The sequence below is a fragment of the Scomber scombrus genome, chromosome 8, assembly GCF_963691925.1.
Source record: "Scomber scombrus chromosome 8, fScoSco1.1, whole genome shotgun sequence".
Classification (NCBI taxonomy): domain Eukaryota; kingdom Metazoa; phylum Chordata; class Actinopteri; order Scombriformes; family Scombridae; genus Scomber; species Scomber scombrus.
Genome location: NC_084977.1, coordinates 11,842,710 through 11,858,327, shown reverse-complemented (window position 1 = coordinate 11,858,327; position 15,618 = coordinate 11,842,710). Strand labels below are relative to the sequence as shown.

At 41.2% G+C, this 15,618-nt stretch overlaps 1 protein-coding gene across 34 annotated transcripts in view; it reads left to right on the top strand.

Moving 5' to 3' along the window:
* The window catches only part of celf5a (cugbp, Elav-like family member 5a), a 183,141-nt gene that overhangs the window by 101,104 nt on the left and 66,419 nt on the right, over positions 1–15,618 (top strand). For 19 of the 34 annotated variants that reach the window (XM_062423601.1, XM_062423587.1, XM_062423599.1 and 16 more), the window contains exon 3: positions 5,704–5,752. In XM_062423601.1, the coding sequence (XP_062279585.1) occupies positions 5,704–5,752 (49 nt within the window). Of the gene's footprint in view, positions 1–5,703; positions 5,756–15,618 lie in introns of all 34 variants that reach the window. The other 15 variants (XM_062423568.1, XM_062423578.1, XM_062423591.1 and 12 more) reach the window with 1 other exon arrangement.

Sequence of the window (15,618 nt, the reverse complement as noted above, 5' to 3'; positions counted from 1 at the left end):
TTGAAAAATGCACCGTGATGCCAACACATTTTCTTGTAAAAGTAGTGAGATGTCTTTTCATATCCAGTTGATTTACAATATCAAGAAACAGTTCATTACTAAGCTCGAGTAAGCCTTTAAATTAGATCTTCACTTGTAATTTGTACATTTTTTATTGTTAATGAACAATTATTGCGATTGCAATGAAGCACTTCATAACTGTAAATCATTACACCATGGCTCTTCTCTCTCACTGTCTCTCTCTCCCCTACTCTCTCTGTCTCCTCCCTACTGTATACAGTAGATTTATTAGCTGAAGCTGGGGCCCCCGGACAGTCACCACTCAGCACTTGCTCAGATCAATAATTGGAAATATTAATTATATCAGTAGAGACGGAACCAGTCAGAAGGGGACTGTTTATGCCCCTGTTACTGAGCAGTGCAGCAACATGAGCTTTGATGGCCCACTAATATGTATTAATGATCCCAGGACAAACATTACTCTATATAAAACCTGAATGAAAGCAAGAAGACCTCACACATATTGTGCAGCTATTAGAGTTATTTTCTTGCAAGTACTACAAGCAAGAGCTGTTGCATAACTGTTGTAAAAGTACTTTTAGAGCCTCTGCAAAACCAGGACATGATTTATTGCAGTTTTATTCCGAAGTACTGCTTTCCCCTCTATTGGATGTTAATTTTTTGGATAATATTAAAGTCAGAAACAAGCAAAGTTTGGGGCTTGGAATGGCACCAGGTCTTTGAAACCCTTTCCAAGGCAGTATTATTTTCTAGCTACTGGTCCTCTGTGGGGTTTCAGCACTGTAGAGTTTGGGACTCCGTACTGCTCTATCCTGCTAAACTCTACTAGTCATGAACTAATTACTGCCATAGATAGTGCCAACAGTAGTCTTTAAATCTTCCTCACTACTAACAGGCCAAGTCCTGACTACAGTTCCTTGACTTGCTCAGTGTAATTTGAAATCAGACAGTGGAATGTCTTTTGTGGCCGGAGCCCAGGGCCTTTGGTCCTTTTTTGTAGCTAATAATAGTTCCAGTAGAAAGACGTTTGCTCCCCAGTCAGGCCAAACTTTACTAGGCTACTGGTGTTATGATAAAGTCAGAGAAAACTTGGATCTATGCAGTGTTCATATACAATATGATCTAAGATTGGTCACTTTTATGCCAGCCTCAAACCAAACAACTTTTCAAGCAATTTCATAGTCGGAATGAAACACAAGAGTTTGGTACGCTTATGCTATCTTGATCATTTGGTGTAAGTTGTTTATAAAACTCAGTCCAAGTTGTCTTAAGTCAGTCTTTTTTTCATCTTGATATTCTGATCAAATCCAACATGTTTAATATTATTGGAAGTTTTTAGTCTTGGCTCAGGGAAATAGTGAAGTTCAATAACGTGAACATTGTCAACAACAGGTACACTCGTTCCAACACTAAACAGAAAGCAGCAAACCAGGTAGATAGTAAACATGGCAGTGACTCTGGGGAGGTGCAAGAACGTGAACAATTATCGGTTCTCTGAGGAAAAGGAGAAGAAACGGGTGGAATTGTGGAGTGAACAAGAGTACCTCTTTGATGTGTCCTCCAATTTGTACCACAATAGAGTAGAGAAGGAAAAAAAGTGAACAGAAATTGCTGCAGCTGGCTGGTTTTTCAGAACAAACCACTGCACATACACGGGCAGTTGTGGCCAAAAGCTGCTTCTGTTTCTGCTCCATTGTTCAACATTTGTTCTTCTTGTAAATTACCACCAGGAGCAGGATGGGAAATTATCTCAAAATGAATCTAGTTGTAGTCTTGCAAATAGTGACCCTGCAAGATCCCCAGTCTTTGCAAAATCTGTGACTAAAAACTCAATGACTTATGACACATTGTCTTTAGACGTGAGCGAGTGTCTTTTCAAAGTCTTTTCAAAGTCTTCTAGTGTATAGTGGCATTAGACACATCAATTTGTAGCCAATTTCAGCCAAAGAATAGCAGACCATCAGTCTTAAAGACTGGCTGACAAAAACAGAGAAAAACTGACAAGCGATGTGTGTATATTCTAGGCCTATTGCACAGTACATTATGCACTGTGGGCCTGAGGCTTACTATCACACCCTCCGTATAAAACAGCAGCATACCACTGCTCCGAGCTTTAATTCAACTGACTGGATGCTTAACTGTGCAAATGAGGTGGCTCAATGAAAGCATATGGAAGTATAGATTTGTCAGAGCCCTTAGAGCAGCACAGATTGTGGTTTGAGAAGCAGAGAGACTAGAACTTGTACTTTCAAGTCAACTCGACGAAGAATAGTAACAAGACTGAAGATTGTGTTGTTGTGAGTCATCAGGGAAGCTTGTTAGAGTCAAATAACATTCAGTTCACATTTACTTCAACCTGGTTATGGCCTTTGAGATACAAAATGACCTAATACTACTATGTTTGCAGATTCGTCACTCAGATGGCCTCACAAAGGCTCCACATTCATATTTGTTTATTGTGTTTATTCAACATTGAATACAGCAGTTCACAACTTCTCACCAGCATGTGAATGCACCATAAATCAGAAGAGACTTGTCAAATGATTTTTTTGACTGCATGATCACTCGGCAGACCTCACATCTCAACATTCACTTTCCACTAACACATTCTAAACATTTCCTTTAAAAAAAATCAAAAGTGTTTTTCGGTGGACTAAAACTATGTTTTCCTCATGGGCTGCTGAATACAAATGAACAAATAGTTGCCGGGGACAAATTATTTGCACTTCACTGAATATCACATTTAGATTGGGAACATCTCTAGCATTTATATTTAGAAAAATGTTTTTTTCATTATATTAATGCTAGGAATGCCATAGTCGGTTTGTTAAACATTATAAGATAAATTCAGATGCTGGATAGTCACATCCACATCCCTAGGTAGATAAGGAGACAGAATATCAGGACAGCCAACTTAATTTATAGAATAGACATTTTCCCAGCAATATATCTGTTTAGGTTTAAAATATGCTTTCATCACTTGGCCATTATTTATAATTGATGTCACACAAAAAGCAAACTACATTTCAGTAGGGGTGCCAAAAGGAGGTAGGTGGTTGGTTTGTGAATATACAGGGTTTGCATAGTGAAGTTGTGTTACTATTTTTCACCATGTGTTTGAAAGTGAAAGGCAGGAGGGTGGAGTCAGAGCAGTAGCAACGCCACTCAACAGTGAAGCAATGTTATCAAAGTGCTGCAGGCACCTCTCACACGTTTTTTCTCTCTATCCATTTCTTGTCTTTTTCCACAATCTTTCCCTGTTTCCGCTTCTGGTTCCCAACAGCCTCACTTAACCACTCCCTCGACTCAATGAATAGAGGAATGAAAAACATCAATTAAAACATGTTGTCATTTGGGGAGAGCACAACAGTAACTATATCCCTCAGTTCTTTGTGGGTGTGTCGAGAAGCTACTGACTCCAGCCTACAAAAGAGTGAAAATACGTATCTAAAGTTAATGAATAGTCTCCTAGGAAACAGCAGCACTTAATACATTTTACTTAGTAGTTACCATGCCTATGCATGTGTAAGAATAAGGGTACAGATGCGATTTGCAAAGTGCACTTAATTTGTACTGGAATTACACAATTTCTTCAGATGTGTTTAATGGAAATGGAACAAACTGAGACCATCAGTAGTGACTGTTCAAGACCATAATGCATTGCTCTTGGGCAAATAAATAGACCATTAAGCTGGCATGTTGGAGGCTGAACAGTAACTAGCTTTAGAGAGAGCTGCCTCCTACACACAGGCACCCTGTAGAGACAGCATAGCATGGTAGAGAAGACACAGACGCAGATTTGGCCTCTTCCGTCATCCATTTGAACAAAAATCAACTGGCAGGATGGAGGCATCTTTTGTCCATTTGACATGTCAAAGGCAAATTCAAAGATTTCCTGTGTTGTTGTGTGAAGGAGCAAAGGGTTGTAAAGATATCTGCGAATTTGTCTTTCAGATGTTTTTTCCCCCTTTCGGAGGTGTTCCTGTCTCAGAGGTTCCTTTGAACACGTGTGCGATACTGTCGCGGTTGATTCTGTAATCTATCCGTACATGCTGTGGAGCAGTGCGCCCTGTGGCTTGGCATTAGCATACTGTCGTTACTGTGTTCCTATTGTACAAGGGGAAAAAACACTTGTAGATGGAGAGGGAGAAGTATGGGGATTGAGCCAAGAAACAAGGAGCTAAAACCTCAACCTTCACAAGCATAACATCCTCCCTGTTTTCCTACAAAGACTTAACCGGTGCTAGTTATTATTTACGATGGGTAAATTTATGGAATAATTTCAGTGAGGGAAGGTTACTCAGTTCCTCAAGGTGAAAATGGATACGTTTAGCACTTAATGAATCGGGCCTGGGCCTCTCCCCCATATATCAGCATGTTATTAAGACATTTTAAAATCCCATTATGGTGTTTCTCCTTGAACATGTCATGCTTTTATTGGACTGCCCTGTCTTTAAATCTGACCTTTTCAGCCCTGCTCTGGAATTGAACAGAAAAAAGTTACATGACAGGACAATGGAACAAAATATACAAATATCAGTGATGGATGGTTTACAGGGATTTGACTGGGACGCTTAGTGATGGGAAATAATTTCAAGCAATAAAAGGTTTTTTAAATAGCAGCTACAAATGGTTTACTGTAAATGGCTGAGGGTGGTAAGTGGTTGCTTTTATGTTTCAGTAATGTTGTTATACATTTTTGTCAGTTTGGGCCCCAATTTTATTAAAACGTGTGTGGGTTTTATTGTAAATCTATATTTTAGACTAAATCAGAGGAGGAGGGGCAGGGGCATCAGATCTATGAGCATAAATAATCTTGTAAGCTTTATGCTTTGCTATGGTACATATATGCATACATATGCATATTGTATGTGTGTGGGTGGATGTATCTTCAGAATGTGTGCTAATGTGTGACCAGGAGGCATATGTTGAAATAAAAAAAACAAAAACAACGCTTTAACAGCTTTAACAGCTTTAACAACCGTATTGTAAATCACAGCTACATCTTTCAAACTTTTCCTCCAAACAAATCGGGGCCCAAGTCTGGTAAGATTGTTCAGCTTGAACAACAATAATGAAAAAAGAGGGAGGTAAAATTGGGAAAGGAGGAGAGCGTGACACAAAGACTGTGATGACAGAGGCATCTAATCCAGGCAATGCCATTCTTATCAGGGTCCAGTGGATTAGAGTGAGCCTCCTAACCAGAGAATCCTTCCCAGCCAGACACTCTCCACCACCCAAGGGCCTGGATCAATAGGCCTGCATTGATCTCTCTCCTCCTGTGGCTGGATTCACTTTTATTAGGACTGCCTCGGCCGCTCTCACTAAGACACACATATGCAGCCTTGCAACCTCTCCATGCACCTGCCATGGACATAGAGATGCGCACGCACACACTCACACACACGAACAAATCCTACTTTATGTGTGAACGAGAGCAGTGTTTGTTTTGTTTACACTGAATAACAGGCAGCGGAAACACTATAGTGTCAAGTCAACTTAAGTGCATGATGGGGTTTTGGTTTCCTTTCCAGCCAAGGCACTTTGATCATTATCGTAGAGAAGCTATTAGTATGGGAGAGAGGACCTTGGCACCTCTGGTTTGTGGCCTCTTGTTGTAGCCGCGACAGCCCGAGTCACCAGTGCTAACCCCTCTGTTGCTCTTTCTTCTCTCTCCTCCAGATGACGCGCCCCATCCAGGTGAAACCGGCTGACAGCGAGAGCCGTGGAGGTAGTTGTCTTCTTTTCTTCATCATTTATTCATGTCCCCTTTTCATCTGCCTTATCTAGGCTAATTATTTTCATTCTTTCCCTCTGATCTCATCTGTTTCACTGCTCTCAATGCAATATTATTTCACCCAACAATCTTTATTTCTTTTTTTACTCATCTCAATTCTGTTACTCTTATGTAACTGCACTTGCATACTTAATGGTAACAGTTTTATCAGTATAAACAGAGCTGTGCAAATATTGAAGAAAAAAATTAATCTAAACGTGTATTTAAGATTAGATGTCATCTTGGTTCGACTGCCTGTCTTAACTTTTAGTTTTTGTGGAAATGTCTAGAATCTCACCTCACACAATTTATAGCTTCTTTTTTTAATTGTTACTGGTTCAAATCTATTAGTCTCATCCTGCATGCGCCTTTGCACTGTTGTAGTTGATTAAAGAGTCCGTTATTGGAGGGCTCTGATGGGGTTTCCTGCTGCCCATCTCTCTTTTCTTGTTCCTTATGCCAAGTACATTATATTTGCGCTGTAAATTAAATTGTGATTAAGCTCAATACTGGAACTACAGCCTCGCAAAGGCCCAGTTAAAGCCGGCACTCCTCGGTTTGTGTGCATTTGAAACACGAGAGAGAGAGAGTAAATGGTATAGAGGGACAGAAAAATGGAGCAGGAGCACATACAGCTTGCCAAACAATCAATAAATTTGCAGGGTTCTTGCCAAGATCCTCATTACTTGGCCTTAATTCTGTCGTCTTTGATCTCTCCCGTTTTTGGATGCTTTCATTTACTCACTGCCTATCTGCATATATGTTAATGGAATGAGGAGGCATCCTTCAAGTCAGTGGCAGAGACAATGAACCTTGCTGTTATTTTTTGGTGTGCATCTCATGTGTCACCCTTCCAACAAAGCAAGTGCCTTTTTGTTATTTAAAGGAGGAACGCTGTCATCCTGGTAGAAGGAGAAGGAGATTTGGAAGTGAAAAAGAGGCAGGGAGAGAAAATGCACAAACGATGCCAACTGCATACAGCTGCCGTGCTGCACTTCTGAGGCTTTACCTAAAAACCTCTGCCTGTTTTGGGTGAATTAGGATGGCTGGCCACTTGGCTGCCTGTCAAATGCACACAATCTTCAAAGGACAGCATAACCCCTCTAGATGGATGGAGGAAAGGCCAATTAAGATCACCGTCAATCCTCCATGTTTGTTTCTTTCTTTGTTTTTCTTTCTTTCTTTCTTTCTTTCTTTCTTTCTTTCTTTCTTTCTTTCTTTCTTTCTTTCTTTCTTTCTTTCTTTCTTTCTTTCTTTCTTTCTTTCTTTCTTTCTTTCTTTCTTTCTTTCTTTCAATTATTTCTTTCTTTCTTTCTTTCTTTCTTTCTTTCTTTCTTTCTTTCTTTCTTTCTTTCTTTTTTCTTTCTTTCTTTCTTTCTTTCTTTCTTTCTTTCTTTCTTTCTTTCGTTCTTTCTTTCAGTTCTTTCTATTCTTTCTTTCTTACTCAACCATTCACTGAGAGCATAAGAGGAGTGGTAGTGAGACAAGCAAAAGGGTCTTGTGCTGTCATGATTGATGTCCCTTATAGCTCCATCGATTTTGTCATTGTGGTGCTGTGTGTCCACATTAACAATGACACTCAGCTGTCTCTTTACTTGGTTGTGAGTGGCCAGTTTTAGAGCTCCCAGGGCACTTTGGTCAGTATGGGGTCCTCTTATTGGCCAGCCGTGGGGACCCCACTGAGGAACAAATGAGTGCTGGAACAGACCTGAGAGTTGCACATCATCTTAAATGAACAGGTCATAGTGGCGCCGCAGGGGCAATCAAACACTAGAGTGACTTTAACGGGTTAGGAAGCCAAAGGGGGATACAAGGATGGAGGAAAGGAGGCAGGTTCTGGTCTTCATTTTTTGGATCTCTCTAATATCTCATCCTGTTTCTAATTTGCTGGCCTGAATTCGCTGTAATTATCTTTGAATTTCTCAAAATCTGGTTCTGTCTTTAGCAGCTCTTGCTGCTGTTAGCTGATGGACTGTGCTGCTGATTCTCCTTCATGGCCTACTTTTACAAGCCTTAGCTTCTTATTTGCAATAAAAGATTGAAAAGATGTCATTGTGCTGTCTGGAATTTCTAGGTACTATAATCATTGCTGCCGTTATTTCACACTGAAAAAAACACACCAATATCCAAATTTTGTTGTCCTGATTCTTATTGGTCCACCATTGTTATTTCAGGACTAGAACTCAGCACGGCATAAAGGGTCTGGAAGAGCAGATGCTAAAAATATCAGTTAGCCTTTCAATGTAACGGAGGGAGGAACACCAGGGACAGACTGTCTAGCATGCTCTCTCGGGGGCCACACTTTATAGTCCGATAGGGGGCACATATTCCTCAGTGCACATAGTCATACTACAACACAGGTCATACTAATTAGTCCCTTAATCTCATTATAGGGAGGACAGTTCAGTTCAGCTGCTCCATGTTGCTGTCCATCAGGGACAGACCTGTTACTGTGGTTTTATACCTGCTGGACCTCAGCTCCTCCAGGATCAGCTCTCGGCTGTTATTAAGACCAGACAGGCCCAGGCTAGAACAGTGTACTGTCTCTGTACTGTTACAGTAAAAATTGAAACTGCCTGCCTCCAGTCATCAAACAAGGCCAACCAAGCTTACTTAGGAGAGAAGTAAAACATGTTCTTCTAACAAATTCCTCTAAATATTTTATGACACTTGGACATTTGATCAAAACTGGGCAGTTTATATCCTCATAGCTTTCTTTCATATTATATATGATGAACAAAGTAGTAACAGATTCAGTACCACCAGCCACAAGCATCACTGAGGCCATATGAGTAAACCACCTCTCTGATAAAAATTAAAGGGAAATATACGGTAGAGTAAATCCGCCCAAACCGTCAGCCCCTGCTGCCGCCTAACAAAGACACACTGTGAAATGAATATTAATGACCAATCACCAATCTAATCTAGCAGAACAGCAGCCGTTTCACCATGAGCCACCAGCACCGCAAACGTCTCCGTCATTGATGACGCAGACCATCCTGGGATGTTTCTGTAGGGGAGACGTTTAAAGAGGTGCAGCGAGGAGGCAGCAGGGACCTGTCTCTCTCGTTTTCTCCTCACAGGTCTTCTGATATGAAATAGATTGATTTTCCATCACACATGGCACTGATGACTGGCACTGACTGCTGCTGATATTTCATTTTTGAAGGGCTGTTCAGTGCCTCCTTAGAGGGCTTGGCGTCCTTACACAGGATAAATCAGCTTTAAGCGCTTTGGTTTTCCTTAAACCCTTTACCAGCAGCACCCCTGTTTGCATTCCACCATTACTATCGGCCCTTCTTGTTACATTTTTTTGCTGGCTGTGATTTTATTTGATTTTCTTTTATTCTGTATCAATGTGTTTTAGCCCATCTTAGAAGAGACATTCCACACTCAGGTGAGATTGTTTTATGTAAGTCCTATATATTTTTTATTTGCATATTCATTCTCCTAATTTCCCAACCTAATCCATTATTAAAGTTTCAAGCTCAGAGATTGTCTAGAAAGCAGAGAGAGGAACAGGCTAACTGTCAGCTGGGGCTCTGTTGGTGTTGCAGCAGGCCTGCCTGGCACAGCTAGAGCTACAGCCCACTCTGAGGAGGCCTGGATTAGAAACAGGCTCTGGTATTATCAAGACAGGCCCGCCGCCCACGCACACACCCACGCAGAGAGGACAAACAGGCAAACACATACATACCCATACGGCTCAGACACACACACACGCTCTCTCTCTCATGCAAACACACACATGCACAGTGGGAAGTTGGATGTACATGATGAACACGTGTGCACACAGAGGGACATGTCCAGTATAGGTAACATATTTACACACACAAAGACATAGTACACATATGCTGAATGGAATGGGTCAATTTTCTTTTCATGTGCTGTGTTTTGTGTTTCGGGCCAAGCAGCAGTGTTGCATTGTGTTTGTGTGTTTACTCCAACTGAAGGACAATGAAAAGGTTTGCTCCAGTTCACTGAGATGTGACGGAACAAACAGAGAGAGAGCGAGAGAGTCAGAGCGAGAGGCAATAAGTTAAATGTAGAGTGAGTACAAAAAAAAAAGAAAGAAAGATTGGGAATCTAGATTGAGAGAACAGGGCTACATGCTTGGTTGCTGTTCTGCGTTCAGTTTTTGATGATGAATTTATCTGGCGTAAAATCAACAGAGTGGTCCATGTATTAAACATCAGTGGTGTTCTCCTTTCCTTACGAGACGAGCTCCGCGTGTCAGAGCAGCTCAGTAATAAAGCAAGCAGGAAGACCTCTAAGCTCCACTGATCCCCTTTAGAAAAGAGAGGAGGAATGAAGGAGAGAGGAGTAGTTAGAGGGAGAGAAATGAGGGGAGGAAAGATGGATGGTGAGAGTAGAGAGGTAGAAGAAGAGAATTTGTTCTGAGACAGTGAAGGTGCAGGAAGAGACAGAGTGAGAGAGAACAAGTGCAAAATAAACAGAAACGTGTGGATCTATAGATTACTGATGACTGGTTAGGCATAAATGAAGAGATAATGAAATGGTGGGGAGCATGTTCAGAGGTTGTGGGGATCAGGGTGAGCTAATCCAATGGTAAGGCTAGCTGTGGATCACACATTCAGAGCTCAAACTCCTTGTCCAAATCCCTTCTGGTGCTCTTACACAAACAATACTGATACACAGGCCTTTGCCAGGACCAGAGTTCAGTCCTCTAACCCCACAGAGCAGGCCTGGGATGTTCAGGTCACTCTGCCTGTAAGCTCTTAAAATTACCCTCACATCAGCACAAACTGATTTGTGTTGAAGGGGAGGCCGGGCGAATAAGGTTTATGGAAGACAGACGTGGAGGAGAGAAAGTGGGAGGACAACAGACAAACAAACAAAGAGAAAGAGATGATGACATCATTTCTATAGGGATGTTCTTTGCTCCTGAGGGTCAGATTGTGCTGAGTGCTGTAGGAGTTATGCAGAGTCAGTGGAAGAAGTAGCACACAACAATTCGCTAATACTCTGGGTAGGTGGAGATCAATTAGCCTTATCTAACAAACAACTAATGATAATACTTTATATACAATTTGCTGACATGGCAAAGAACAACAAGCACAAGCAGAGTGATGATGAATGGATTTATCTAGTCGAAAGATGCAGTATTTCTGCAAACACAGTGCTTAATATTACTTTTTTTCCCCAAAAAAAATACTATATACTATAATACTGCAAATTCTGTGGTACACTCAATCAGCACATACACAGATGGAAGAGGCTGCTACTGACAAGGTGTAGATAAAATAACAGGAACACCTTATAGCCAAACAAATACAACATCAAAAACTAGAAAAATATGGAAGGTGACATCAATAATGTGACATTTTAAGCTTCACAGAGGTAGCATTATTGCACAGTTGCTGTATTTGATTTCATGATATTGTACAAATGTTGCAGTTATTGCCTTTCCCCCCAGTGCCCGCTTGTAAATATGCATACATGCATAAATACAGCTAAATACACATTCATCTTCACTCCCCTTTTTTAAAAACACACACATCCTATCTACTACGTCCCTTTCTCGTTGCGATGGTCTCGTAGCGTAGGCGGATCAGCAAAGGTTACTGTTGAACACAGAAAGGAAAGGTCAGAAATCATGTTTAGTTTTCCTGGGGCCGGGAGGTAATTCCAGCCAGCAGATTGTGTTCAGACGAGCAAGCAGGCAGGGCAGGCCAGTGGTGGAGATGCTCATGCAGAAGGAAGCGAGGCGGGGATGGGGACAAGGTTATCCAGTCAGCCACTGCCTCTCAGCCCCTCCGCTGTCACCCTTAATAACACCCTCTCCCTTATCACCGCAACAATCACCTTGAGAAACAAACTTGTCTTTTTTCAGAGAGGGATGGAGATGGGGAAGAGACGGCCCCTGTATGCATTTTGTCTGCCATTCTCATTACAGCCCCTCAACCTCTTTGGGGACAGACACACTGCAGATCAATTTAGTGCTCAATTCTCTACACTTTATAATTCATTCTCACTCTCTCTCTCTCGCTCCCCCTCTCTTTGTTCCCCTCTTGCCTCTTTTCCCCATACCCCTTGGACACATCAAAGCATGTAGATGGTGTACAGTAGTTGTCTAAATTGCTGTGACATTAAGGAATCCTAAATTGTCCATGCAAACAAAGTCACAATATACAGTATAGATAATCCTATATCTGATCATGATATTGATACTGTGACTGTGACTAAACCACTACTTAACTTAACAGTCAAGAAAGCATTTTTTTTAAAGTTTCAACAATATTCTGCATTATTAGGTATATAAGGTTTGCTTAAATGTATTTTTTCCAACTCGACAACATACTGTAAAGTACATATTAAAGGGTTTAGGCTGTCATTATTAACAGATTGACATGATGTTAAATCAAAATAAATTAAATATGGGTTTAGTTTTAACAGCATCTGTTACATCTTCCTGTTCATTTCACAGGCATCTACCTGTTAGGGCTTTTTGGATACTTTAGGAATTGCGAGCAATAATCTCACAGTGCCATTACACACTTCACAGTACCTTCTATTCACAGTGCATGCTAGATTAGCAAAGGCTCACTAATTTACCTAGATTGTAAACAGTGGCATGTAGATGCATAAGAAATGTGACCTTTTTAATACTCACCTACTTTAGGCTATGTTTATTGAAACTTTTCATTTAATTTGGTCTATATTATGATCTCAAGTATTTTCAAGTCATTTCATGATTTCCATTTACTTTAAGAAAACGTGTGCACCACATTAAGAGAAAAGCAAAAAATAAAGTGTGGCTGTAGCAGCTGTTTTGCAGATGACTTTTATTCTACTGTTTGGCTCCTTTCTTCATTCTTTAAGATTAATTTCAGAAATACAGCAATCCTGCTTGTTCCAAATTCTGAGTGTTATCACAGAAATTATTGTTTAATTAATACTGCTATGAATAACTACATTTTGTAGTATTGGAAGTTGACTGCAGCCTGTTGATGTAAATCTTCTGATATATTCACCCACAGTATAAACAGATAACGGCATTGACAAGCCCATACCTGAGGCTGATAAACTGGTGCGTGTGTGTGTGTGTGTATGTGTGTGTGTGTGTGTGTGTGTGTGTGTGTGTGTGTGTGTGTGGCCCCTGTGGACTTGCTGCTCTGTGATTGCAGTGGAGCTGGAGGAGGCCAGGCGAGGGCTCTGATTGGAGGTCAGAGTCTGTGTAACCTCTGCCAAATCACTGCGATCACCCGTTTGCTCCTTCTCTCTGCTTTAATGACACTACTTCATGAGGAAGCAGGCTCATCAAGCAGTGTCCACACACACACACACACACACACACACACACACACACACACACACACACACACACACACACACACACACACACACACACACACACACACACACACACACACACAGACTCCCACATCGTGAGGTCAGGCTTGGCAGATCGGGCGGGGCACGGCAGGCCTCAGAACAGGGAGAGGAGGTCCACCAGCAGATGGGAGGAGATTAAAGCAGGCTGGAGACACACACACACATAGGCAAATTTAGGCACACACACACTGGCATACACATAAATATAACACATACATAACAGGTATACATACTGCACTCCCCACTTTGGTTTTAGCTAGACTGAATCAGACAAGTGTCATTATGTGCAGTATTGGGCTTTTGAAGTCTGTATTTACAGCATACTATGTAATAACCAGTGTTGGGCACGTTACTTTGAAAAAGTAATTAATTATAGTTACTCATTACTTCTCCCAAAAAGTAACTGAGTTAGTAACTGAGCAGCAACACAGAGCTATCAGGATGCCTTGCTCTCACACACGCTGCATTGATAGTCACACAAACGCACACACGCGCAGCCACTCTCTACAGCGCACTCTTGCTCGCTCGCTCCAGATTCCAGGAGATTGTCTCATTTCGCCCTACTATGTCTTTGGTTATGCCCCTAAGTGCAGCCGCTCTTTGGCAGAGAGACAGAGAGAGAGAGAGAAGCGCCTGTTCGGGCCAAAACCGCTTCAGTGAGGTCTGAAGAAGTAACGCCGCATTTTTTGGGCAGTAACGGTAACAGCGTTGTAACGGGGGAAACAGTAATTAATTTGATTACTCGTTACTGAAAAAAGTAACGCCTTTAGTAACGCTGTTTATTTATAACAGCATTATTCCCATCACTGGTAATAACGAAATAGAACCGTAATGAGATATTTTTTTGAGTGGTTTTATCATTTTATGGCCAATAATAGATTTTAGATTCTGCTCTTCTCTCTTCACGGTCGAGCTCTGAATTGTCTGCTCTAATTTTGTGAGACCTTTGCTCCCTGTGCTCCATGTGGAAGGAAAATGCCCTGTTTGTTCACTGAGAGAGGCCAGACTATTAAGAGCTTCTGTGTACACAAAAACTGACAAGAGAGAAACAAAAACGATTGTTGCTCATGAACAAACATTGGCCCATTTCAATGCATACCAATTTCATACTACAAAATTGGTATGCAGACTCCCATGAAAACACATCTTCTCATAAGCACAAGCAATACTGTTCTTTCCAGTTGTTATAAAGAGCTAATGGCTGTTCTCATATTTATAAGATCTGAAAGTGTTTATACATTCATGTTTTCTTTCAGTTTATAAAATTTGAAAAAGAAGGTGTTTCATTTTTCATGATTGTGGTCAGGGTTTTTTTCTACGACAGCTACAATATGAAAATGACCTTGGATCTTTCATGAGTGGGGGCATGAAAAGAGCATGAGTGACATAAAAAATGAGAGAGCACAAGCGAAAGAATGGCAGGGCATGTAAGCGATGACAAAGACAGAGACAGGAAAGAAGGAAACAAGAGCTTTTTCCACCTTATATGGACAAAAACAAAATGCCTATCCAATCAGTACAAAAAAGGACTCATGCTATATGCAATGCATTCACCGTTTATTTTTGTTTCTACAATACAACGCATTGCAATTTCACCCTGTTGGTGGAGCACTTCAGTGTGGAAAAAATGAACGTAACACTATATCTAGCCATATTAAAATGCCAGCTTTTACAGGTTTTTTTTTTAGATACAAAATCAAAATGTTACACATTAAATGTATGCAGGATGACAGTAATAGATTTTCGAGTGCTCTGCAGGTATGAACCAGTTGCAGCAGCAGCAGATAGCAGAGGGAATAAAGTCATAGAGAAAACATTCAGCTGCAAAATTAGATCTGTATTCAGATCCTATACCTGTAACTCAGCTATCTTTCAACGTCTGTCCCTCCAATCTAACCTCTCCTTTCCTTTATCTCCCCATCTGAGCATATTAACTCCATTAGCCTCTCATATCACCCTCTGTCTCTCGCACTGTCAGTCCACGCCATTCACTCAAATCACTGCATCATGCTACAGTTGGACTGGAAAGGGCACCAGCTCCAACTAAATGATTCAAGCACAGATATGGAAGCAGTGGATTAATTACTAAGATTAGTACTCCTACAAGTAAAAATAATACTTAGTGGATTATTGAATCTGAATGGAGTTTGGCAGCATATTGTTATGCTTGTACTGTCTGTGACTTAAGCTGTGGCAGCTATTAGAGCAATGACAACAGACAAGGACACAGGACACAGGGATGACGAGGAATAGCATGGGATGACGCGTCTGTGATGCACCATTAGGGAATGCCAACGTTGGTTCAGTGGGCACTGTAAAGAGGCTTTTAAATTAGGCCCAGCCACGTCTCACCTGCCTTTCCCATCTCACCTGCTGAGACGACAAATAGTGCTGCGAGCACGCACGTACTGTGACACACAGTCCCATGATTACCCGCCCGCCCACTCTCCATCCACCGTCTTTCC